Raw genomic sequence first — 23,337 nt, 5'->3', positions numbered from 1 at the left:
TATTATGACCACTTTAGAGATGAGAAAACTGCAGCTTAGAGACGATAAGGAATCTGCCTAAGGTACCCAGCAAGTTAAGTAACAGGATCGGGGTTCCAAAGCCAGACTCTCCCACCTGATTTTGCTTCTTGGGTGGACAGCCTGCTGCCTCGTTGTGGAAAAGGAACCCATTGTCTTGTGTCTAGGCCCGGCCCTGCCCCTCCTTAAGAGTAACAGTCAGGGGAGGCCCTCTCAAACTGGCGCCCTCTGTCCCAACGGTTCATCAGCAGTCTGAGGGTCTCCCGTGAGGGGAGGGCACTAGGCCGCAGGCCTGCCATGGAGAGGGGCAGCGCCACCTGGGCCCTCTTGTCACATCAGTGCCCTCCGTCTACGCTTGTTCCCACTGCAGTTGCAGATGGGCCCAGCCCTCTCCGCTCCCGGGTCCAAGGAAGGGGGCGGGTGGAGCCTAGCACTGGACCCCAGCTCTCTGGGCGCAAGCAGGGTTTGTGACTGCGCATGCTCACCTGCGGCCAGCCCCGCCCCTCCCCGAAGTCCCTGTGGAGGCGACCTTAGATGAATTCACCACCACCCCCCCACTCCCCGTCCCCGCCTGCCTTGGTAGCCCAGTGGCCTCCCCTCAGCTCCAAGTCAGGGCTGAGTCCGCCCCTTCCCTAGAGGGGAGCCGAGCCTGTCGTGGAAAACCTCCTCTGGCCCGACAGAGAGGAGGGATGGGGAGGCTGAGCGCCCTGCTGACCGTGTCCCCTCTCTCTGTCCCCAGCTGTGAGCCCTTCTCCATCTACACGCCCTGGGGCGAGCGCTGTGAGCACCTGAGTTTGAAACTCGGCGCCTTCTTCGGGATCCTTTTCGGGGCCCTGGGCGCCCTCCTGCTGCTGGGGGTCGTGTTGTTCGTGCTCCTGCGCTTCTGGGGCTGGTCCGGGACCCGTTTCTCCTACCCGCTGGGCTCCTAAAGCTGAGGCCTTGCCCCGAACGGGCTGCTGTGGCCTATGATACCTCAGGAGCCACCCCAGCCTCACCTGCACACACTCCCAGGCGCCGTGGTTTAGGGAGACTGGAAGAAGTAAGGTGACTGATGAGGATTCAGGATTCTTTAAGAAGAATGAATAATGGGAATGAATAATAAAGACCACACCTTGTCAGTACGGAAGACGCAGAGGCTGACAGGAAGAGGCCATAAAGGCCTACTATATAAATAGATGGATTCTCACAGAGGCATACCCACACAGAGGACAGTGACCTACGGGAACACTACGTGCGCACACCAGAGTTGATGGGGTGATGGCTCTAAATTAAAAACCAAAATACATTTGCACACAAAAGTCTCCAGTTTACTTCTAATTAAAGTCTATTTAAATAAAATCCCTCTGACTTTTTGTGTTCCCAAAGCCATGGATTTCATTCATGATTTTCCTCTGGTGGCTAAAGGGCCTGAGACAGAGGGTGGAGGGAGCCGAGGTCGGTTGGACCCAGTCCTGCTTCAGCCCTCAGTTACTCCATGTCGGGAAGCTCGGTTACTCCAGCCCAGACTTGGATCTTTGCTTCAGTCTCCATATCCCTTTCTTCCCCTCCCCCCAACACAAGCCAAGGCCTGGCCCTCTGAGGAGGCTGGTAAGGATACCCCCATATGGAGTATCCCCAACTCTCTGCCAGGACCCCTCCCTGCCTTGCTGGTCTCTGCCCATCAGTTTCAAGAGGATAAGTATGCAGTGCCTTTTCCTATCTGGAGTGTTCCCTGGAGGAAGGATTAAATCATTTCAGCTCCCTTTCCAGGAACCACCCCATCCTTAGATCTAGGGTACCCAACCCCTGATACATTTTCTCTGTCCTTTCCTGGGCCCCAGTTGGAGTCTTTTGAGCTGCTCCACCCCATAGTCCCTCAGCCCCACTCTGTCTGCTCTTCCCAGGAACCTGATCAGTTTCCACCTCATCCTTCTCTCTTAGCAGGCAGAACTTTACACATATCTGGTATAACAACTCCAGCGACAACTGGTCCACACCCCCTGTGTCCAGAGCACCTCGGTTCCAATCCTATGCAGAAGCTGGGTAGTTGCCTTTTGGTCCTATATCCCAAATCCATGAAGAGAGAATCTGATTGGTCCAGCTTATGTCAGTTGTCCCTCCCTGGTACAATCAAGTGTAACCACAGAGTAGGAAAAGAGGTCACGTGATACAAACCTGGTGATCAGGCTCAGACTTGTAGGTGAGTAAGTGGTGTTGGAAGAAGTTCCAAGAGAAACATGATTTCTGATCTGAGCAGAGACTCCAAACTGTCTGCTTTACGTAGAGAACGACTTCACCCAGCAGGTGAAGCGCCTCCCAGTGTGTACAAGTCTGTCGTTTTACCCTCAAATGCCCCCAAGTGTAATCAAGTCTCCATATAGAACCACATTCACTTAACCCCAGCATTCATTTATCAAGAATTAGGCACATGGGAATTCTGTGGTGGTCCAGTGGTTAGGACTCTGCGCTTCCACTGCAGGGGATAAGGGTTCGATCCCTGGTAGAAGAACTAAGATCCCACGTGCTGGGTGGCGTGGCAAAAAAAAAAAAAAAAAAAGAATTAAGCACATAGCCCAAATAGGTTCACTGGTGAATTCTATTGATCCCTAACATTTCAGGAAGAAATTCTACCAACTCTATAATCTCTTTCAGAAGACTGAAGCAGAGGGAAGCTTCCTAACTCATTCTGTAAGGCCAGCATTTTCCTAATACTAAAACCAGAAAAAAACATCACAAGAAAATAAAACTATACACCAATCTCTCATTAACATAGATGCAAAAATCCTCAACAAAATATTAGCAAATCGAATCCAACAATGAATAAAAAGAGTTATACACCACAATAAAGTGGCATTTATCCCAGGTACGCAAGTCTGGTTCTACATTTTAAAATAAATTAATGTAATCTATCACGTCAACAGACTGAAGAAGAAATCACATGATCATATCCATAGATGCAGAAAAAGCATTTGACAAAATTCAACACCCTTTTATGATGAAAACTCTCAGCAGACTAGGAATAGAGGGGAACTTCCTTAGCTTGTTAAAACACACACACACACACACATACACACACACACACACACACACACACTCTACAAAAAATCCTACAGCTAACATCATACTTAATGGTGAGAAGCTCAAAGCTTTCCAGCTAAGATCAGGAATAAGGCAAGAATGTCCCCTCTTACCACTGCTTTTCAACATTGTACTGGAAGTCCTAACTAATTCAATAAGACACAAAAGATTCTTTTTAAGGTATAAAGATTGGGAAGGAAGAAATGAAACTGTCATTGTTCACAAATGACATGATTGTCTATGTAGAAAATCTGAAAGAATTGATTCTAAAAAACCTTCCTGAAACTATTAAGCAATTATAACAAGGTTGTAGGATACAAGGTTAATGTACAAAAATCAATTGTTTTCCTATATACCAGCAATGAACAAATAGAATTTGAAATTAAAAGCACGTTACCATGTCCATTAGCAACCAACCAATAGAATTAAATACTTAGGTATAAATCTAACAAAATATACACAAGGTCTATATATGGAAAACCACAAAACTCTGATGAAAGATATCATAGAACTAAATAAATGGAGAGATATTCCATGTCCATGGATAGGAAGACTCAATACTGTCAAGAAGTTAGTTCTTCCCAGCTTGATCTACAGATTCAATGCAATCCCAATCAAAACCCCAGCAAGATTTTTTATAGATATTCACAAACTGATTCTAAAGTTTCTGTGGAGAGGCAAAAGACCTAGAATAGTCAATTCAATACTGAAGGAGAAGAACAAAGTCAGAAGACCTATACTACCTAATTCAAGACTTACTTTTAAGCTAAGTACTTTATAAACTATAGTAATCAAGACAGTGTGATGTTATTAAAAGAATAAACAAATAGATCAGTGGAACAGAATAGAGAGCCCAGAAATAGACTCACATAAATATAGTCAACTGATCTTTGACCAAGGAGCAAAGGCAACACAGTGAAACAAAGACAGCTTTTTCAACAAATGGTACTAGAACAACTGAACATCCACATGCAAAAATATGACTCTAGACACAGACTTTACACCCCTCACAAAAACTAACTCAAAATGGATCAAGACATAAATGTAAAACACAAAACTATGAAACTCTTAAAAGATAACATAGGAGAAAACCTAGATGACCTTGGGTATGGTAATGACTTTTCAGATACAACACCAAAGTCATGATCCATGAAAGAAAGAACTGATAAGCTGGACTTCATTAAAATTAAAAACTTCTTTCAAGAGAATGAGAAGACAAGCCTGGGGGAAAATATTTGCAAAAGATGCATCTGATAAAGGACTGTTATCCAAAATATACAAAGGACTCTTAAAACTCAACAACAAGAAAACAAACAACCTGATTAAAAAATAGGCAAAAGACCTGAGCATAGACATCACCAAATAAGATATACAGATGGCAAGTAAGCATATGAAAAAATGTTCAACATCATACATCATTAGGGAATTGCAAATTAAAACAATAAGATTCCACTACACGCCTATGAGAATGGCCAAAACCCAGAACACTGACAACACCAAATGCTATAAGGATGTGGAGCAAAAGGGATTCTCATTCCCTGCTCCTGGGAATTCCAAAATGGTGCAGCCACTGTGGAAGACAGTTTGACAATTTCTTACAGAACTAAACATACTCTTACCATATGATCCAGCGATTGCACTCCTCGGTATTTACCTAAAGGAGATGAAAACTTATATCCACATAAAAACCTATATACATATGTTTATAGTAACTTTATTCATAATTGCCAAAATTTGGAAGTCACCAAGATGTTTTTCAGTAGATGAATAGGTAAATAAACTATGGTACATCCGGACAATGGAATACTACAGAGCACTAAAAAGATATGAGATATCAAGCCATGAGAAGACATGAAGGAAACTTAAATGCATATTATTGCATGAAAGAAGCCAAAGTGAAAAGGTTACATAGCTTATGATTCCAAGTATATGACATTCTGGAAAAGGCAAAACTGTGGAGATAGTAAAAAGATCAGTGGTTTCTAGGGGCTTAAGAAGGAGGGAAGGATGAATCGGCAGAGCACAGAGGATATTGAGGGCAGTAAAATTATTCTGTACGTCACTAAGATGGCAAAGGCATGTTATAATACATTTGTCAAAACCCATACAACACCAAGAGTGAAGCTTAACGTAAACTATGGGCTTTGGATGCTAATGATGTGTCAACCAACATAGGTTCATTGATTGTAACAGTTGCTCTCTGATGGGGTATGTCAATAGTGGGGGAAATTGTAAGTGTGTGGGGGGAAGGGGTTATGTGGGAATTCTCTGTACTTTTGGCTCAATTTTACTGTGAACGTAAACTACTCTGAAAATAAATTTTATTAACTTAAAAAAATAATAAAAATTTAAATCAAAAGAATTAAGCACATATGGCACTGAAGAGAGACAGCATGGGGGGTGGGGAGTTGTCCAACAGTTAGAAAGAAGGGAATGTAAAACAAGGAGGGAGGGATGACGGAAGCATGGTAGACTGGCGAGACTGCCGTGCCCTGACCATTGCAATCCCAAAACTAAGCTATGCGATGAGGACTTTGTAACGTGACTTGAGGTCAGGTAGGGGAAGGCTCTCTTTTAGGGTAAAGTACAAAATTTACGTCTCATCCTCAACCCAGTGAGGCCCCTTGGCAAGGGATCGACCCATGCTGTGCAAGACAAGATTATTATAGATACTTTGTGTCATCAAACCTGCTAAAGGGAAACCTGATAGAACAAAAGCAAGGTGGAAATGGGGAGCAAGGCACCCAAACCCGAAGTCCTTCCTCCCCTCATCCATGTTCAGACACTAAGCTTCTTCTGCTCCCACTGAGAAATGGAGGTGGAGCAGAAAGACAGAATGTGTGTCGCGGACAATCCTGCCAGAGGCAGTGGAGCTGTCCGTAAGCCTAAGAAAAGGTTGGGGGCTTGCCACAGCAGAAGGAAACCCACAAACTGGGAAAAGGGAAGAGGTGGGGACACTGGTGGGAGTGGAGGCATTAAAAGTAGGGTTGTCAGATTTAACAATAAAAATACAGAAAGCCCAGTTAAATTTGAATTTCAGATAAACCGCGAACAATGTTTTACTATAAGAATGTCCCATGAAATATTTGGGATATCCATATATTTTAAAAAGCATTCATTGTTTACCTGAAATTCTAATTTAACTGGGTGTCCTGTATTTTATCTGGCAACCTGGTCAGAACGGCTGAGGCGCTGGGCATGTAGAGAGAGGGAGTCATGAGAAAGGAGGACGGCGCCCGAGCAGCCTCCTGGCTGGGAAGGAAAGGCTTCTTCTGAATGGCATGTTTAGATCAAGGACACAGCTGCACATTTTCATCAACTCCCTGGCTCTGTGATTCTGTCACTTATGCACCTGGAATAAAGAACTGATGGGCTCTGCTTCAGGGTTCCAGGCACGTGTTGGCTTAGCAGAGAGGAAGGAGAGACCACACACCCCTACCCCCGGTTGGTGGCAAGCAGCTGAGACACCCTCAGTGGGCACTGGGGGAGCGAAGGGAGCTGTCTGGGGAGATGTTTGGCCAGAGACACAGATTCCCCTGCCCAACCTTCCCTGCTCTCAAAGGAACCTTCCAGAAACACCCTTGGGCCAGCTTTTTTTTTTTTTTTAATTAATTAATTTATTTATTTTTGGCTGTGTTGGGTCTTCATTTCTGTGCGAGGGCTTTCTCTAGTTGCGGCGAGCGGGGGCCACTCTTCATCGCGGTGCGCTGGCCTCTCACTGTCGCGGCCTCTCTTGTTGCGGAGCACAGGCTCCAGACGCGCAGGCTCAGTAGTTGTGGCTCATGGGCCTAGTTGCTCCGCGGCATGTGGGATCTTCCCAGACCAGGGCTTGAACCCGTGTCCCCTGCATTGGCAGGCAGATTCTCAACCACTGCGCCACCAGGGAAGCCCTGGGCCAGCTTTTAATGACCAGGATGATGCATAACCGAGCACTGGTATGATATACCAATGTACTTATTTATTGATACCAAAAAACGTGCCCACTCACTTCAATTTGTGGTGCACTCATGGGATTAGTCACCATTCACTGCTTTCCACTAACTGGTGGCCAGTCCCCCTCACAAGGGATGAAGGAAGGATGGGCTGTGCAGAAGCTTCAGTTGAAGCCTCTTGTCAGAAAAGTTCCACTTCACGCTGTCCTCATCATGGCCTTGCGTTTTTGCCTTCTGAGTCTGTGCTGAGTCACAGGAGACTTTAGACAGGTTGTCTTGTTTAGGTCCACGCCCACCTTTGTCTTTATGAAATATGTGGCATTTTCATCTCATATATACACACGTTTGAATCTTAAATAACTGGAGAATTTTCTCCAGGCACTTCTGGTTCTTGCTGGTTTGGTAACATTACTTCTGCTAACTTTGGTCATTTCCAGTAATTCTCTCTCTCTCTCTTTCTCTCTCTCTCACACACACACACACACAGAAGCAAAATTATACACTTTATTCCTAAATGCTTTTAATTGGTGTATCCCATATTTTACAGATTTTTTTGGCTTCCAATAATAACAGTAATCAGCACTGTATGTACATGTATGTCTTTATAGGTAGGTAATTAAGATTAAATTATCCACTTTATTAGGTATCATCTGTTTGAATAAGTGCAAAACAAGAAAAATTATTTAAAAATTGGGTTTCTGTAACAGCAGTGTTATATAAACTGCTCTCAATTCATGCCTAACTATAGTGCAGCTTAATAATTATATCATTAAATCTATCTTCTGTTACTTCAACACTGAATGTCATTTTCTTACCTTTCAGAGCTCAGTTCCCATATTTCATGGTCATCTGCTCACACAGCCCGTCCTCTAAGTCATTCAGCAAACATTTGAGTGCCCTCCATGGCTCTGTGCTAGGTTCTGTGGCTACAGGGATGGATACTATGTGGTGCTTTGTCCTGATTTAACAAACTTATAATAAATAAATCATGACATAGCATGTTAGCTCCCCTTTAGGGAATTTGAGAAAAGCCACCATGAGGAAGTAGTGGATGACCTGGGCTTCTAAGCATGAGTAGGAGTTTTCCTCCCCCAACTAACTTTAATCCATGTGGAAGAGACATCTTTGAATCCCCCAAGGCATACAACATAGTCTTTCTTCTGTTGCAGGTGCTGAACAAATATACCGAGATGAATGTTTGGATTATTTTTGTCCAATCTACTTTATAAAACTCATTCTGCCCCACTCTGCAAGAGGAAGGGAGTCAACTGAAAACACACACTCCGCTTATTCAAAGCAATATCCAAGTTGTCTTGTTTCCTTCTTTTGCTCAACAAGTATTTACTGAGAGCCTTTTTTGTACCAGGCACTATCCTAGATGCTAGGGATGCTGCAGTGTGCAAACTCTTTCATTCTAGATGAGGGAGACAGGTAATAAACAAGACAAATAAAACATGTATTATGTTAGGTTGTGATCAGTGTTATGAAGAAAATCAAAGCAGAGGAGAGTGGTTAGGTAGACCCACTGAGAAGGTGAAGGAGGCGGAGGAGTTAGCCAAGAGGATATCTGGAGGAGAAGAATTCTAAGCAGACTGAGCAGTGCATGCAAAGGTCCTGAAGCAGCAGCATGCATTCAGGGCCTGACACATTTGAGGAACAGCAAGGAAGTCAGTGTGGCTCGTGTGCAGTGAGCAAGTTCAAGAGGCTGGTGGAGGGGTGCAGATCGTGGACAGTTTTGCAGCATTGTAGGAACGTGGCTTTTTCTCTGAATGAAATGGGAGGGGTTGGAGCAAAGGAGTGGTACAGTCTGCCTTACGTTATAAAAAGACAGCTCTGGCTGATGTACTGGGACTAGATAGGGAGTGGGGGGAAAAGGTAGAGACAGGGAGGCTTGATAAGAAGATACTAGTCATCCAGGTGAGAGATGATGGCAGCTTGGACCAGGGTGAGAGCAGTCAGTAGAGATGGTGAGGTGGGCTCATGTGCTGGGCATATTTTGATGACAATAGAGCCAACAGAATTTCCTCATGAATTGGATATAACATGTGAAAACAAAAAAAAGAAACAGAGGAATAAGAAATAGTTCCAAGGATTCGGGCTCGACAAACTGAAGGATGCAACTGACATTAACTGAGATGAGGAAGATGCAGGCAGAGCAGGTTTAGGGGTAAGGTTAGTACTTTGATCTTGGAAATATTGAATGTAAGGTACCTCTTGGTGGAGATCCACTCAGAACCACCCACGTGGAGAGGCTGAATATATACATTAACAATGGTTGTATTACATACAACTAGACAACTCCAGACAACTAGAGGTGGGATTTTAGACATTTCTTTCTTTCTCTTCCCCACCTTCTCATGTCCTTTCCCCCCACCTCCTGGTTCTTTCGAATTTTTCAAAAATTTAAATGCAAGTTTTACTTCCATAATAGAAAAAAAATAAGCCAAGTTTAATTTTAAAAACAACATGACTTATGAGCTATGCGGGAGGAATAATTGAATATTGCTTGTGTCGAAAATTTGAAATTCAAGTCCATTCAACAAGCATTCTCTGTGATCCTACTACAGGCCAGGCACTCTGCTATGTTCCGGGGATACCGAGATAAACAGATGTGGTTCCTACTCTGAAGGAGCTCACAGTTCAAGAGGCTCCAGGGCCAGCCTCAGTCAGTGCTGTAATCAAGGTCCAAACTGAGAACGTGGGGAGCATGAAGGAGGGAGGTAGCAGCGAGGGTGCACAAAATTCCTGTACCATAAAAACGTGACCCTGGGCCACACTGAGGGTAATTTTAATGTAGGATGGAAGCACACAGCAGGTGACAGATGGGTGATCAGGTCACTCTTTACTGAAACACAACACACACGCCAGGGGAAGTCCAAGGACGTCTCTGGAACAGGCGAAGACCCCACCCCCTCCCTACACACGTACACCCAGGCATATGTGAGCCAGGGTCCCACTGCCATGACTGGGTAAGGCCGTGGCTTGCTGATCTACATGGGAACCTTCCCGGTAACATGGCTCCAGTCGTGCTGGGGCCCAGGCCGCAGGCAGCACTGCCCGCTTCCGCACATGGCAGTGCCTGGTCATAGCTGATGTTCTTCAGCCCCTCCTGACACGCAGCAGGGAGACTTGGATGGGAGACATAAACATATGCAGTTTACAGTCGAGCTGGTGGGCAAAAGGGAACATATGAGGAGGCTAGCAGCACTTTCTGAGCCTCTTGCAGGCTGGGCATAGGCTAGGTCCTTCATGCCATTTAAACTTCACAGTAACCTTAGAAAGCAAGTAGTACCAGCCTCATTTTACAAGGAAGGAAAGTAATACGGAGTACCTTGCCGAAGGTCACACAGTTAGGAACTGGAATTCACACTCAGGTCTACGTGGCACCAATGCTTGTTGTTTGCCTGACCCCCGAGCCTTTCGCCGGTGGCCAGCTCCCAACGAGAACTGACGCCCAACACCGGCATGGCCTGGTTCCTGCACCTCAGCTCCTGATCTGCTCCTATCTCCCTGGCTTCTTTCTGACCCCTGAAATAGTTTCCAGTTTGAGGGGCTCAGATCTGACATATCCTTGACTTCCTTCTTCAACCAGGATTCACACTTGCTACTGGGATTATCATGTGCAGTGGGAATTTGTCACTTATTTGGCTCTCCCACTTAAAAACCCCATGCCGTGTTCAGGGACCTCCTTATTATGGGAGTCCTGATAGGCCCCCCTTCCACTAAGAGAACTTCCAGGGCCCAAATATTCCCTCTTCCCATCATCCCCTGGCAGCAAGATGGGGGCACAAGAGCTAGGCTGAGCTGACTCATTCTAACCTTCCAATGACTCACACCATCCCCCAAAACCCTAACCCTAGAATTCCACCACTAGAAGCTTTGTCCAGGGATCTGGGTTTTAGGAGAATTTTCCCAACTTCTACAAATATAATCTTGGTCCCCATCTAGAGCGTACATCTATGGGGGGTTTTTTGTTTGTTTTCTGTCTAACATCCTTATTTCCTTTGGGGCCTTTCCTTCCCATTCCATGTGGTTCAGGTCGGGCTGTCAGTCATGGTGGCCCTTCTGGGTCAATGAGATCAGTCCTTCCCTAGTATGATATGCAGATCTTGGGAGAGGTAAGTGCCTTGTGAATCTAGGGCTGTCACAGCCACCTTTCCTTACATATGAAGAGACTCTGAGGAATGAAGGGAGCAGAGCTAAGAGGGGGAGAGAAAGAGAAAGTCCTGATGATCCTGTTTGAGCTTCTGGATCCAGCCATAACTGAAGCTGGACAGCCACTTCTAGGTTTCTCAGCCAATACCTTGCCTATTGTATAAGCTACAATGAGTTGGGTTGCCGCCACTTGCAACTAAAGTCCTGCCTATCTGCCTATTTATAACATTGACCTTCTCCCAGGGGCCAGAAAGCCTGATCTTCCTAAAGCCTGAGGAAATTGGGATGAGGGAAAGAATCTTTTTTTACATAGCAGAGAAGGGGAATTCAGAACTCAGGAAAAATAGGCAGAAGCAAAGCCAGGCAGGGATTCTTAGATCTCACTCCTAATACTCCATAAGAAACTAGACCCTCCCAAGTGTACAGTATCTTCTGCATCCTGCAGATCTTCCCCAGGGTCTCCGAGAACCTCTCACTCTCCTCTACTCCCCGGCACAGAAAGTGCCACTCACCTGCTGCATCAACCTCTCTGCCACTCTGCGGGCAGTGAGATCTTCTGGGGAGGCCACGCTCAGCCTCAGGAGGAGGAAGCCTCCATCCTCACCTGCAAGTTGAGAACAGTAGGAAGATGAAAATATGGGTAAGTCATTTCAGGAATCAAGATGTGAACTGTGCTACCCAGTCTCTGTCCCCAAGCTGCACATGTGTGTGTGCTCACGCTCATGTGTAAATGAGTCTGTGTTCACATAGGACCTTACCTCTATTCACTGCAAAGAGAAAGGATTCCTTCTCTCCAGTAACTGGACCCATCGTAGTGTCTTCCCAACAAGAGGGAAGGAAATGATGGCTAGAGGCCCCATCCCCATTTGGAGAAGTCAAAAGAGTAGTGTGAGGAAGGAGAAATGAAAGTGGATCTAGAATGTTCTCAAGGCCTGGAGGCCCGGATGGGGCTGTTAGGAAAGGGGCCAGCCCGGGAGAAGGCTGCAGAGAGGCTGGTCCCTGAGGGGATGCACTCAGCCAGTGCTTCCAGCTCCAGGTTGGCAGAGGTCTTTCAATCCAGCCTTCCTGACTTAGCAGCTTGTAGGCAACTTCTGCCTTTTCTTGAGCCCTAATCTGCCTGCCTTTACCTGCCACATTTTAGTCGTTTCTTCCTATTAGAATACTATTAGAATTGATCCAGCAGTTGCACTCCTAGAAGTTTATCCTACAGAAAATAACACACATTTGAAAAATGTGCTATTTACTGCAGCACTGTTTGTCATAACAAAATACTGGAAAAGACCTAAATGTCCAAAAAGAGTCATGTACCACAATATTCATTGCAGCTCTATTTACAATAGCCAGGACATAGAAACAACCTAAGTGTCCATCGACAGATGAATGGATAAAGAAGATGTGGCACATATATACAATGGAATATTACTCAGCCATAAAAAGAAACGAAATTGAGTTATTTGTAGTGAGGTGGATGGACCTAGAGTCTGTCATACAGAGTGAAGTAAGTCAGAAAGAGAAAAACAAATACCATATGCTAACACATATATATGGAATCTAAAAAAAAAAAAGGTCATGAAGAACCTAGGGGCAAGACGGGAATAAAGACGCAGACCTACTAGAGAATGGACTTGAGGACATGGGGAGGGGGAAGGGTAAGCTGGGACAAAGTGAGAGAGTGGCATGGACATATATACACTACCAAATGTAAAATAGATAGCTAGTGGGAAGCAGCCACATAGCACAAGGAGATCAGCTCGGTGCTTTGTGATCACCTAGAGGGGTGGGATAGGGAGAGTGGGAGGGAGGGAGATGCAAGAGGGAAGTGATATGGGGATATATGTATATGTATAGCTGATTCACTTTGTTATAAAGCAGAAACTAACACACCATTGTAAACAATTATGCTCCAATAAAGATGTTAAAAAAAAAAAAAGACCTAAATGTCCATCCATAAAACACTGGTTAAATAAATTATTGTAAAACAAAATACTGAGAAGCCATAAAAAAGAATAGCCTTGTCTCAGAGATCTGTGTTTAACACATGCTCCATTTGCATGAAAAGGAAGATGAGAGATGTTATTCTATAGCTATATGATATAGTATCTATGTCTATATTATATTGATATAATATGTAGATATCTTTCATCTTCCTTCTTATGCTTCCATATGCCTATTTCATGTCCAGAAGAGGATTCACAAGAAAGTGATACCATCAGTTATGTATGTAAGGAAAATTGGGGAGTTGGGGGACAGCAATGGGAGAAAGACATTTTATGGTGTACTCTTTTGTACTTACTGAATTTCAAATCATGTGAATGTATCATCTAATCAACAAATAAAAGAAAAGCTTTTTAAAATAAAAATATATTAATAAATTGAGCCTTTAAAAATAAAAGCACAACAGGAGACTGAGTTTTGGAATCAAACAGACTTTCACTTGGAATTCCACTGCTACTTTTTTACCATCTTTAAATCTATTTCCTCATCTGTCAGGTGGGGGGTAAGAATACCCACCTCATAAGGTAGTTTTGAAGGTTTAGTTAGAGGAGATAGCATACAAAGGTCATACAGTAGTATACTGCCTGGCATCAGAGAGAAACTTCAGCTGGTGCCAATGCTCACTAGCTGTGAAATATTTTTATATCATCTCTGCCTGGAATACAAAAAATATTCAGTAAGGTGGTTGTGATTAATATTTTTATTTCACCCCCCCAAAAAGGCAGTGCAAGCTGAGGATACTGCAGGGATGAGGCACGAGAAAAGAGTGATGGGAAGTGGAGGTGAAGGCTATAGGCTGACTGGGAGCTGGGCTGACCCAGCAGCCACTGACAAGGCACCTCTTCCCTGAGAAATATCTGTTGTCTTAGAGATGTAGCTTTATTTCTTTTTTTAAAAAATATCTTTATTGGAGTATAATTGCTTTACATTTTTCTGTCAGTTTCTGCTGTATAACAAGTGAATCAGCTATACATATACATATATCCTCATATCCCCTCACTCTTGCGTCTCCCTCCCATTCTCCCTATCCCACCCCTCTAGGTGGTCACAAAGCACCAAGTTGATCTCCTTGTGCTATGCAGCTGCTTCCCACTAGCTATCTATTTTACGTTTGGTAGCGTATATATATATGTCCATGCCACTCTCTCACTTTGTCTCAGCTTACCCTTCCCCCTCCCCATGTCCTCAAGTCCATTCTCTAGGGCTGCGTCTTTATTCCTGTCCTGCCCAGAGATGTAGCTTTAGACTCCCAAACCTTTGCCCAATTTATTTATTTATTTTAAGTCACCATTTACGGCACCAATCCCAGCAAGTGCATCCAGTGAGCTCCATTTTCATGGGGTCCCAGCTGCTCAGAGGGCAGCAACTTGGGCCAGATGCCCACATGGTATGGCCCTGGCTGAACCAGAGGCGTTCAGATAATGAGGGCTGTGTCTTTTAAGTAAAATTTGGGTCCTTGCCTGGTGCACAGTAGTTACTCAACAGTCAACTCCATAGAATGGCAGAGATGGAAAGGACTTCATTGCAACCTCCTCCAGCAACTGGTGGAGAAACTGAGGCCCAGAGAGGGAGAGGGACCTGTCCTAGGTCACTCAGGTTGTTAAGGGCAGAGACGAGATCCCAAACCATTTCTCCACACTTTTTCCATACACCACCTTAATTCTGCTCGTTACTGATTTTGGCAAGAACCACTATAAGATCATGAAGAGGTGACATCAGAGACAGGGCTCAGAATAGGCCCCCAGATCCTTCCTTTCTCCCTACTCCTTAAACATGCAGATTCCAAACCCCAAATCCCCAAAAATCACACATGGGGTAAGCCGCTCACCTGCAGTAACATCTGTCAGACTTGTCTGAGCACTGGTGGGCGTGGCTGTTGAGGGTTTCCCTCCAGCTGTGCTGGCTATCTTCAAGGCCTTTGCTGAGGCTGTGGTCTTAGCTAAGGTGATGTTTGTTTCTTGGCTGCTGTTGGCCGTAGCCAGATGGACAGAGGGAAGTGGGCTCCTGCTGTTGGGAACGGGCGCACTGAATGTGATGTCTGTGGTAGAAGTCTCTGAGGGGGTGGAGCTCATGATGGTAGTTACTTCAGAGAGGCTGTAGACCGTAGCTGAGAACCTAGCAGGGGAAGTCACCTTGCCTGCTATTGATGCAGTCCCTGTGGAGATTGTAACTGCTCCTGAGACCTCGGTGTGGCTTGTTGTCTCAACAGAGAGGGATGAGTTTTCTTCCAAGAGGTTCATGCTAACTGTCACCAAGGTTCCACTGGGGGCCGTGGCCTTGGCTGCTGTTGTTTCCATTTCTGTGGTGCTATTGATGGTGAGTGTGATGTCAGGTGTGGCTGATTCTGTGGCGCTGGCTGTTGACAAGGTCTCAGCAGAGGTTGTGGTCCTGGCGAGGTGTGATTTTACTTCAGTGGAGTCAGGCAAAGCTGACGTCTCAGGGGTAGACAGGGCCTTTCCTCCCGTGGGGCTGTGATCTATGTCTGAGGTCCCAGGGATGCTGGCAGTTGCTTCTATTTCTATAACACTGCAGTTGGTCACCTCAATGTTGCTGATGCTGGAGGTAACCAAGGCTTTAACCAGAGCAGCAATGTCAGGTGACAGGGCTTGTGAGGTGGTGATGGCTGGAACTGAGCTGTCAGAGGAAGCGCTGCTCTCCGAGGACAAGGCCTCGGCTTCTGTAGAGGTGTGAGCTAATTTCAAGAAGTCTACCATTATTCTCTTTGCCTCTTCAGAGCTGCCAAATTTGCAAAGGGTGTCAAAGGCGGCTTTCAAGAGCTCAGTGCCTGTGACGGTCTCAACTGTGGTCATTCCACGTCCCGTGGGGCTGCCACTTGTGGCTGATGTCTCCATAAGAGTGGTGATCACAGCCGAGGACTTGGAAGGCATTATTTTTATGAGGGCCATGGTCTTGTTTTCCCTGTTCTCTGCTACTGAAATGGTGCTGCCTGGGAGGAAGGTCCTATCAGAGGTCTGCGTGCTTAGGGTTTGAGTTTCCAAAGAGATATGGTTCGACATAGAGGTCTCAGTGAGGTCAGTGTTCTGGAAGACTCCCTCTGAGCTCGTCCTGACCCCTGGAGTCACAGCAGGCACTTCTGTGTGGCCTGATCCACTGGTGCTGGGGCCTGTGTTGGGTAAGACCAACTTTGTGAGCTATGAGTCCCAGGGCACTGACTTCACACAGGCTCTTGTGCTTATGCCCTGGGCACTGCTGGGAGGAAGGTGGGGAGGGGGACTGCTTTTACCCTATTTTTCATCTATATATTCAAGGAAGAGGAGGCACTATTGGGAAGACCAGGCCCATGTGGCAGCCATGGAACTGGGGTTGCCCTGACTGATGTCCTCTGATGGCCCACATGAGGCAAGCAATCCCCAGAATCTAGTTGATTATTGGTCTGAAACCATCCGAGTGAACGTGTAGGGCCAGGATCCAGCTTCAAGGGGGAGCAAAAAAGGCAGAAGACCCAAGTGAGCCAAGAACTGCAGAGCAGGGACTGTGACTCTTAGAACTTTCTGGAAGAATCTTGCCACTTCCTTTTTTTTTTTTAATGTTTGTTTATTTATTTATTTATTTTCTTATTAGTCATCCATTTTATACACATCAGTGTATACATGTCAATCCCAATCTCCCAATTCATCACACCACAACCCCCTTGTCACTTTCCTATCAATTCTTTTCTCATCCAGTGACTGTTTCCCCATGGAAGTAAAACACTTCAACCACAAGAAACATCTGTGGTTTTGTGTTGAAAGGTAGCTGCGGGGACTGGAGGAGAGGAATTTCCTGGACAGTGTGGGTGATGGCTGCTGCAAAAGAGGGAAGCAGGCAGAGTCCCCGGGGCTCTAGCAAAGGAAAAGGGCAAGCTTCCCACCTGCTCAAGCCTCTCCTGAACGCGGGCCTTAGACGGCAAGGATGGAACCCTGGAACTCCAGAAATGATGAACCCAGCGTCTTCCACAGGAAACAGGGAGCCAGGTGAAGCAAAACTGTACTTTTTAGAAAGATGCTGCTAGCGTGTCTCCCCAGGGCAGGATGTCTCTGCTCACTGGACCGACACTCTGAGGTCGTGTGCGTGGAGGGCCAGCAGGCACGCATTGCCCCGGGGGAGGCTACAGCAAATATTTAGGAGCTGACAAGGGTGCCTCTCCTGTCTACAGAGGGGGAGGGGCTCTCTCTGTATGTGGGCCATGGTGCCTCTTGAGGAGGGTTGCCAGATTTAGCAAATAAAAATACAGGATGTCCAGTTAAATTTGAATTTGAATTTCAGATAAACAAGGAATTATTTTAATGACAAATTTTTTTAGTATGTGTATTTCTCATGTAATATTTAAGACATACTTATACTGATAAAGTCATTACCTGAAATTCAAATTTAGGTGGACACCCTGTGTTTTATCTAGTAACCTTACTCTTGGAAGGAAAAGATGAAAATATAAGCACCCTTTTTCGGGGTTCTTATGGTTTAAGATGGTCTTTCCTGAGACCTACTGGCCCCAAAGTACCCAAGGACCCAAAGGAGGGCCAGGACCATTTGGTGACCTCTACCCAGGGTGTCAGGACAGGTCCTCGGCTTGTCCTTTTGTGTCTCCCATTGGATAATGAAGCATCACTGGGCCAGGAGGCAAGAGACTGGGTTCTAGCCCCAGGCGTGTTGCCTACCAGCTCTGGAGTCTGATGATTTACTGGCGCAAATCCTGACTCTGTCTCCTACCAGCGAGGGTCTCATGGGGGTGAGGACCAGAGGGGAAGGGGAATGGGGAAGCCCTTACATTCCAAAGCCTGCAGGGGGTTATTAAGCATCCCTCCCTGACCATGTCCTTTCAAGGAGTCACCTGAGAGCACACAACCTACTTTCATATAGCGAGAGCTTCAGGCTGTACCCGCATGAGGATTAGGTGGTCATGGCATTCGCTCTCATTACCCGTTCAGTGCGGTCTACCTACACACACAAACCACGCTTTTAAGGAAATATACTTGCTTCTCTCCACTTCAAAGCCCGAGATACTTCTCTGAGCCTCTCAGTCCCCACAGGTGGAGGCAGAGCCCTTCTGCGGCCACCCACACAGCCTGGAGCTCAAACTGTGGGGTCTGACCACTGACCTCCCCTCACACATTTTCTTCCTTTCTTGGGAGCCTTGTGGGGTCATCCTGCGGTGAAATCTCCTCATGCTTCCCAAACCCATAGCCTCTTCATCTCTGGGGCCCTCACAACCCCCCACCCAACTCTCTTACCCACTGGGGGTCTTCTCAAACAGAGCAAAGCCCACCCTGGCCCTTTACAGCTCTAGAATGCTGCAGCTCTCCTGACCCATTCCTCAAATCAAACTGGTGGAGAGGAAAGCATGTGGACTTTGGGCTCTAAGTTCGAGTCCCCTCTCTGCTGCTTGCTCTGCTGCTTACCAACCTTGTGACCCGGTCAGTTCTCCCAGCTCCAAGCCTACATTTTCCCATCTGTGGGATGGAGCTGGGGTACCTATTTCATAGGATTGTGAATATTACATTAAATTAAATGTCAAATGTGCAGCACAGGACTTCCCTGGTGGTGCAGTGGTTAAGAATCCACCTGCCAATGCAGGGGACATGGTTTCGAGCCCTGTTCTGGGAAGATCCTACATGCTGTGAAGCAACTAAGCCCGCAAGCCACAACTACTGAGCCCACGCACTACAACTACTGAAGCCTGCACGCCTAGAGCCCATGCTCCGCAACAAGAGAAGCCACCACAATGAGAAGCCCGCGCACAGCAACGAAGACCCAACGCAGCCAAAAAAAAAAAAAAAAAAAGTTAGAAAAAAAAAAGTGCAGCACAAGCCTGGTAGATCATGAGTGCATGCAGGAGACAGTGTGGTCCAGGGGTTAGGCATGTGTGGAATAAAAGCCTGGCTTTGCAGACAAGTTACTTAATCCCGGTAAGAAGCCTCAGTCTCCTCACGGTGGGGGGGTGGGAGGGGGGCTGGACGAGAGTAAGAATGAGAATTGTATCTCTCTCACAGGGTTAATTGTGAGGATTAAAAGGCTAGTGATGGCTGAGTAGAGTTGCCTGTGCTATATAGTGGGTTCTCATTAGTTATCTATTTTATACATAGTATCAGTAGTGTATATATGTCAAAATGTCATCAAACTGTATATATTGTGTTATAACTTTTTTCATTCAATAAAACGTTATGGGTATATCCATGTCAAAAAAAAAAAGTGATGATCACAAAGAAAAAAAAAAAGATAGTGATGGGAGTATATGGGAAATCCCTGTACCTTCCTCTCAATTTTGCTGTGAAGCTAAAACTGCTCTGAAAAATAAAGTCTTAAAAGATAACGCATGGTAATGATGTGTCAGTGTAGCTTCGTCCATTGTAATACATGCACCTCTCTGGTGAGGGATGTTAATAGCAGAGGAGGCTGTGGGGAGGTGGGCAGAAGATACATAGGAATCTCTGTACTTTCTGCTCAATTTTGCTGTGAACCTAAAACTGCTCTAAAAAATAAAGTCTATTTTTACAAGAGATAATGCACGTGACAAGCCTCGCACAGTTCCTATTACAGATCAATGTTCATTCTCTTCTTTCATAAAAGCCCTGCCTCTCTCAGAATCCACCCTCCGCAAGCAGCCTGTGACAGTCAGACTTTTCACACAAAAATGGGTTTTTGAAGGAAATCCATGCTAGAAAATAAACTTGGAGGAGAAAGAATCTTGTCAAGACACATTCTTAGGCTTTAATCAGATTTATCACCAGCCTGCACCTCCCTGACCCCCGCACTCTCCCCGCCCCACGTACTCACACCCTCACAGGCATAAAGACAAACCCACAGCAACCTCACATTTGTATGTACTGCAGCGTCCCACGTGCTTAAGCTGACCCATTGCCGTTGCATACTTTTTATCAGCCATAGTAATACTTCATGTATAGCTTTATGGTTGATGATAACTAACCCGAGAGAGCTACCCTCACCCACAAAGGGCTGCAGTACAGAAGCTCCCACCCAGAGTCAGGAGAGAAGCCCACAGGCACCCTCTTGCCTCCTTACCTGCAGAGCTCCTGGGAGCACCAGCCACCCAGCAGAAGAAGAAAAGGGGCAGAGCCAGGCCCCAGAGAAAGCCCATCCTAGCTTGGGCTCCGGCCACCATTGCCCAGCACATCTGCCCACTGCCTCTTGCTGCCACCTTTTCCTGCTTGCTCAACCCGCGGAGGAGGGGCGGGCCACCTGCCTAGGTGTGGCTGGGTAGTTTCCAGGATGCAACCAGGTGATCACAAGTGCACAGGCTGAGAGCTGGCAGGTTGTGTGTCAGGGCTGACAAGGAGCTAACCCTCCTGCCCCGCTTGCCCACTGACCCCTCCCTCTCTGAATTTTGGTTTGAAGCTTTGGAATCATTTCCACAGTGATATTCACCCCCTGGGTCCCGTAGGCAGGGAGGCCATGGAAAATGGTGTTTCACACACATTTCCCCCTTCCCACATCCCTTCCCCCCTCTCTCTCCCCTTGTGCATGGGGCTTTGACTTCTAGTTAGAGAAACATGGGTTTTATTCCTAATTCTAGACTTACTAGCTCTATAATCTAGGGCAAATTGAAGAACTTTCTGAACCTCAACCTCCTGATCTGTAAAATGGGCATAATCCTTACCTCACTGGGCTGTTTCGTGAGGCTCACATGAGATAAAAAGGCTCTAACAGTGCCTGCTACATACTTGGTGCTTGCTGAAAACATATACATTTTAGGTGCTCAATAAATGAGTGAAGGCCCTGATGTTCACTCAGATCCTCAAGCAACAGAGAGAAGGAACAGCCCCCTGAGGTCTGTAGGAGACAGCTCTCCAGTGTGGGGCAGGACTCTGATCCCTAACATCCTTCCATCTTTACATCCTGTGATCCTGCATCCCAGCCAGAGGCAGGATCATGTCTTGGGCCAGACTGGAGGTGTAGGGTAGGAAGAACACAGCTGGGAGAAGGGAAAGTGTAAGTGTGCTGGTCTGAGTCCCTAGGCCTGGGAGGAGGGACACTGAGGGTGATGACCTAGGGAACCTTGGGGATTTGGCCACAAGACGGGGAATGAGGTTGCAGAATGTATTTCCAAATGCCCTAGTGAAGAATCTTATCCCCTCAAAGGGCCAAGGACATAAGCTATTATGGCCACAGCCAGTGGCCAGACAAGGTACCTTGGGGATTTCAGGGCAAGAGTTTTGTGATGAAAGCAGCTCTAGAGTAGAGGAAAGCTTGCTGGACAGGTGTCAAGAAATCACAAAATCTCACAGCTAGAAGGAACTTTAAAGTGGAATCAGAAGGTCTAGGTTTGGGACTTCCCTAGTGGTGCAGTGGTTAAAAATCCGCCTGCCAATGCAGGGAACACAGGTTCGAGCCCTGGTACGGGAAGATTCCACATGCCGCGTAGCAACTAAGCCCGTGCGCCACAACTACTGACCCTCCGCTCCAGAGCCCGCGAGCCACGACTACTGAGCTCACACACCACAACTACTGAAGCCCGTGCGCCTAGAGCCTGTGCTCCGCAACAAGAGAAGCCACCGCAGTGAGAAGCCCGTGCACCGCAACGAAGAGTAACCCCAGCTCACCACAACTAGAGAAAGCCTGCGTACAGCAACGAAGACCCAACGAAGCCAAAAATAAATAAATTAAAAAAAAAAAAAGGTCTAGGTTCTGTTTCCAGCTCCTTCCTTAGTAGTGGCCCAAGAGCTCTGTGTGATCTTGGACAAGTTATTTGCCTTCTCTGGGCCTCTGTCAATAAGACCTCTGAGGTCCTCTTGGCCATGAAGTCTGAGGTTCTGTGTTTGGTGTGAGCCACTGTCTTCTAGAACTTCACCCTCTGTTGGGATAAAGGGCTCTGTGGCCTGGAAGGAGAAGGGAGTCATCCTAGGGCATAGGGGTGGGATGAGGGGAGGAAGACCCTGTGAGAGGAGACTGAGGGGTCCGTCTGGGACACAGCCCAACACTTGGGGTCAGGGATCTTGGACCCCAGTTCCAACCACACTGTTAATCCGTGTAGTACTCCTGCCAGGCTGAGCCCTTCCACCCTCCCATTCAACCTCAGTCCTTCACTTTATAAAATGTGAGAATGGATTTCCCTTTGGGGGGTGGGTAGGTGGGGAGAGGAGGCCCCAGGGCCATAGCAGTGGCTTGAATTCTGTTTGACCCCATCTAGTAATGAGTGATCTGGTGTGACTCTTCACCCTTGAGAAGACAGAGGAGAAATCCAGGAAGAATGTTAACTCCTTTCAGCCACCTCCCTCCCCTCCTGGCCCACCTGTCTGCCCCACCCTAGCGGGGAAAGGGACTTCCTCATTCCAGCGGCCAGTGGCTTAATCTACAGACCGAGGTACTCCAGGTGCCCTTGCACTCCCACCACAGACTTCCCTTCTCCATTTCCTTTCTCTTTTCATCCTCTAAGTGATCAACAGCTCAGCTCTAGCCCAGTTGTCTACGATGAGATCTAACCAAGAACCTACTAGAAGGGAAGCCTGGCTGAGTGCTTTCCTGGGTTTTGCTGAATTTTGTCTGGCCCATCTTCCCCCGTATCTGGGGGAATTTCCAAGCCTGGACACATGACTGTTGGCCCTGGGGGCATAATAGTCTTATCCAGAAAGTTCCTGGACATTTTGTTCAGCCCAACTCAGCTCTCACCCTGAATGAGCATAGGAGGCTAGTTTTATTAATTTAGCAGACATATATGGAGCACCTACTAGATGCCAGACACTGTTCTAGGCACCTGGGATACATCACTAAGTAAAACAGATCCCTGCCCTCATGGAACTAACTTCCCAGTGAAAGGAGATGGCAAACATTATAAATAAGTGAACGATATAGGGATGAATATTATGGAAAAAAGAAAAACAAAAGACAGGTAAGAAGAACCTGGTGTGTGCGGCGTGGAGAGGTGAGGGACAGGTTAAGTATTAAATAGCACCATGGGATCTGAGCAATGACTCCAAGCTGGTGAGAAAGTTAGCCAAGTGGAGACGTGGGGAAGAACACTCCAGGCAGCGGAACTGCTAGAGAAAGATCCAGAGACCTAAGGCAGGACCTAGTTCAAGAAGCACAAAAGAGGGCGTGTGGCTGGAGCCACGTGAGAGGGCAGAGTTGGGGGGTAGGGGAGCAGGGTGATAAGGCATAGGTGACAAAGGGCCTTGCCAGCCTTGGGCCCTGCGTTCTCGGAGTGAGGTGGGAGCAGCCCCTGGGG

At 46.5% G+C, this 23,337-nt stretch overlaps 2 protein-coding genes across 10 annotated transcripts in view; one reads left to right on the top strand and one right to left on the bottom strand.

Moving 5' to 3' along the window:
• Positions 1 to 1,356, top strand: part of MUC4 (mucin 4, cell surface associated) — a 50,395-nt gene extending 49,039 nt beyond the window's left edge. For all 4 annotated transcript variants that reach the window (XM_082392251.1, XM_082392250.1, XM_082392252.1 and 1 more), the window contains one exon: positions 758 to 1,356. In XM_082392251.1, the coding sequence (XP_082248377.1) occupies positions 758 to 947 (190 nt within the window). In that variant the 3' untranslated portion in view covers positions 948 to 1,356. The remainder of the gene's footprint in view (positions 1 to 757) is intronic.
• Positions 1,357 to 6,687: 5,331 nt separating this feature from the next.
• Positions 6,688 to 22,378, bottom strand: MUC20 (mucin 20, cell surface associated). Of its 6 annotated transcripts, none has more exons than XR_014244751.1 (5): positions 20,178 to 22,378; positions 14,986 to 16,281; positions 11,675 to 11,766; positions 7,823 to 7,933; positions 6,688 to 7,309 (listed from the first exon to the last, which is right to left on the bottom strand). XR_014244751.1 is itself a non-coding variant. In XM_082392337.1 (4 exons), the coding sequence occupies exons 1-4, from the start codon at positions 20,287 to 20,289 to the stop codon at positions 7,886 to 7,888; spliced, it is 1,548 nt and encodes a 515-aa protein (XP_082248463.1). In that variant the 5' UTR covers positions 20,290 to 22,378; the 3' UTR covers positions 6,688 to 7,885. The 6 variants fall into 6 exon arrangements, 3 of the variants coding, with proteins under 3 accessions (XP_082248463.1, XP_082248464.1, XP_082248462.1); XR_014244752.1 differs by having other exon boundaries at positions 6,688 to 7,252; XR_014244753.1 differs by having other exon boundaries at positions 6,688 to 7,247.
• Positions 22,379 to 23,337: the final 959 nt, after the last annotated feature.

This window comes from Balaenoptera borealis (genome assembly GCF_965194805.1).
Source record: "Balaenoptera borealis genome assembly, chromosome: 5".
In the NCBI taxonomy this organism is placed as follows: domain Eukaryota; kingdom Metazoa; phylum Chordata; class Mammalia; order Artiodactyla; family Balaenopteridae; genus Balaenoptera; species Balaenoptera borealis.
This window is presented reverse-complemented; position numbering and strand designations above follow the sequence as displayed.